Source organism: Egretta garzetta, unplaced genomic scaffold, assembly GCF_000687185.1.
Source record: "Egretta garzetta isolate BGI_Z169 unplaced genomic scaffold, ASM68718v1 scaffold369, whole genome shotgun sequence".
NCBI lineage: Eukaryota > Metazoa > Chordata > Aves > Pelecaniformes > Ardeidae > Egretta > Egretta garzetta.
The window spans coordinates 314,925-316,657 of record NW_009260837.1 but is presented as its reverse complement, the minus strand read 5'-3'; the positions used below and the strand labels follow the sequence as shown (position 1 = coordinate 316,657).

General features: G+C 49.9%; 1 protein-coding gene across 2 annotated transcripts in view; it reads left to right on the top strand.

The window, feature by feature from the left end:
- The first annotated feature begins 496 nt into the window (after positions 1 to 496).
- ARMC4 (armadillo repeat containing 4) overlaps positions 497 to 1,733 on the top strand; it is an 87,336-nt gene continuing 86,099 nt past the window's right edge. For both annotated transcript variants that reach the window (XM_035902432.1, XM_035902431.1), the window contains exon 1: positions 497 to 720. In XM_035902432.1, the coding sequence (XP_035758325.1) occupies positions 497 to 720 (224 nt within the window). The remainder of the gene's footprint in view (positions 721 to 1,733) is intronic.

Sequence of the window (1,733 nt, the reverse complement as noted above, 5' to 3'; positions counted from 1 at the left end):
GGGTCTCGGCCCCTCCGGGCTTGACGGGCGGGCCTGGCACCCCGCTTTTTCCTCCATTTAAAGAAAATGTCTGGGGGCGGTGTCTTTGTTGGGGGTTGTAGGCCTCGGTCCCCCTGCGCATACGGCTTTTAACAGTGGCATCAACTTTACCGGGAGAACCTGAGAGCCTTTTGTTACAGCTGTAATGGAGACCTAATGCTGTCAGCTCCCTGAGTTTCTAAGAGCATCAAGAATTAATTAATCAAGGTGATAAAACCCCCATGTTTTCATCAGATTTCCCTATTTCGTTAAAAATATTTGCAAGTTCTGTTCTTGTATTCCCCCTTCCCTACTTACGGGATTTAAACAAGTTAAAAGAAACTAATAACTCATAGCTATGTTTATTTCAAATTACAGCACCCACAGCGTATTGCATTTGTCATGTGAGAGCTCAGTTTGGTCATTCTCCGACTGTGTTTCTTTGCTAAGGGGTACGTCTTTGATACCAGTTGAGACCATGGGAGTGGCACTGGCAAGAGCCGCTCAGTGGACTGCTGCTGGCTCTGGGACTGCCACGCTCGCAATCACCCCTTTGAACGAATCTCTTTTAAATCAAATTACTAAGTTTGCGGAGGACTTCAGCACTAGACATCCTCAGGAAGCAGCGTTTGTCTTCAGAGAGCCCCTTGAGTGGAAAACGCAACTGGGCTGTTCAGTATTTGGCGAGGGTTATGAGATCAAGTAAGTTTGAACTGCAGTGTGTTTCGAAGCAAAAGTGTGCTCATTTAGCGTAAAGAAAGCCTTAGTGTATTTGGGAGGCCGAAATGGTTGGGGGGTTTATTGATATATGTTGAACATTTTGAGTCAAAATGTGTAGAGTTTTTTGAGAGTTTGAGACTATTCTGTCTTGGTTGCAGTACAGACCTGTTTAGTTAGTGATTTATACAATTTACACTGTCTGTTCCTAAGACTTTTTACAGCATGTGTCTAACCGATTAACCCCGTGATTTCTGTTAGTGTTAGGAGTGGCTCCTGTGTGGTGGGTTAACTCTGGCTGGACGCCAGGTGCCCACCAAGCCGCTTTATCACTCCCCTCCTCAGCTGGACAGGTGGAGAAAAATACGATGAGAGGCTCATGGGATGAGAGGAAGACAGGGAGATGCCCTGTTACCATCATGGGCAAAACAGATTCGACTCAGGGAAATTAATTTAACTTCTTGCCAATCGGAAGTCAGAGGATCATAATGAGAAATAAAAACAAAGCTAAAAACACCCTCCCCTTACCCTTCCCTTCTTCCGGAGCTCAATTTCACTCCCGATTTTCTCTACCTCCTCCCCCACCACATGGTGCAGGGGGACGGGAATGGGGGTCATGGTCAGTTCATCACACACTGTCTCTGCTGCTCCTTCTTCCTCACACTCTTCCCCTGCTCCAGCGTTGGGTCCCTCCCACAGGAGACAGTCCTCCACGAACTTCAATGTAGGTCCTTCTCATGGGCTGCAGTTCTTCAGGAACTGCTCCAGCGTGGGTCCCTTCCATGGGCTGCAGTCCCTCAGGAGCAGACTGCTCCAGCGTGGGGCCCCACAGGGTCACCAGCCCTGCCAGCAAACCTGCTCCAGCCTGGGCTCCTCTCTCCACGGGGCCACAGGTCCTGCCAGGAGCCTGCTCCAGCATGGGCTTCCCATGGGGTCGCAGCCTTCTTCGGGCACCCCCCTGCTCTGGTGTGGGGTCCTCCCTGGGCTGCAGGTGGAGA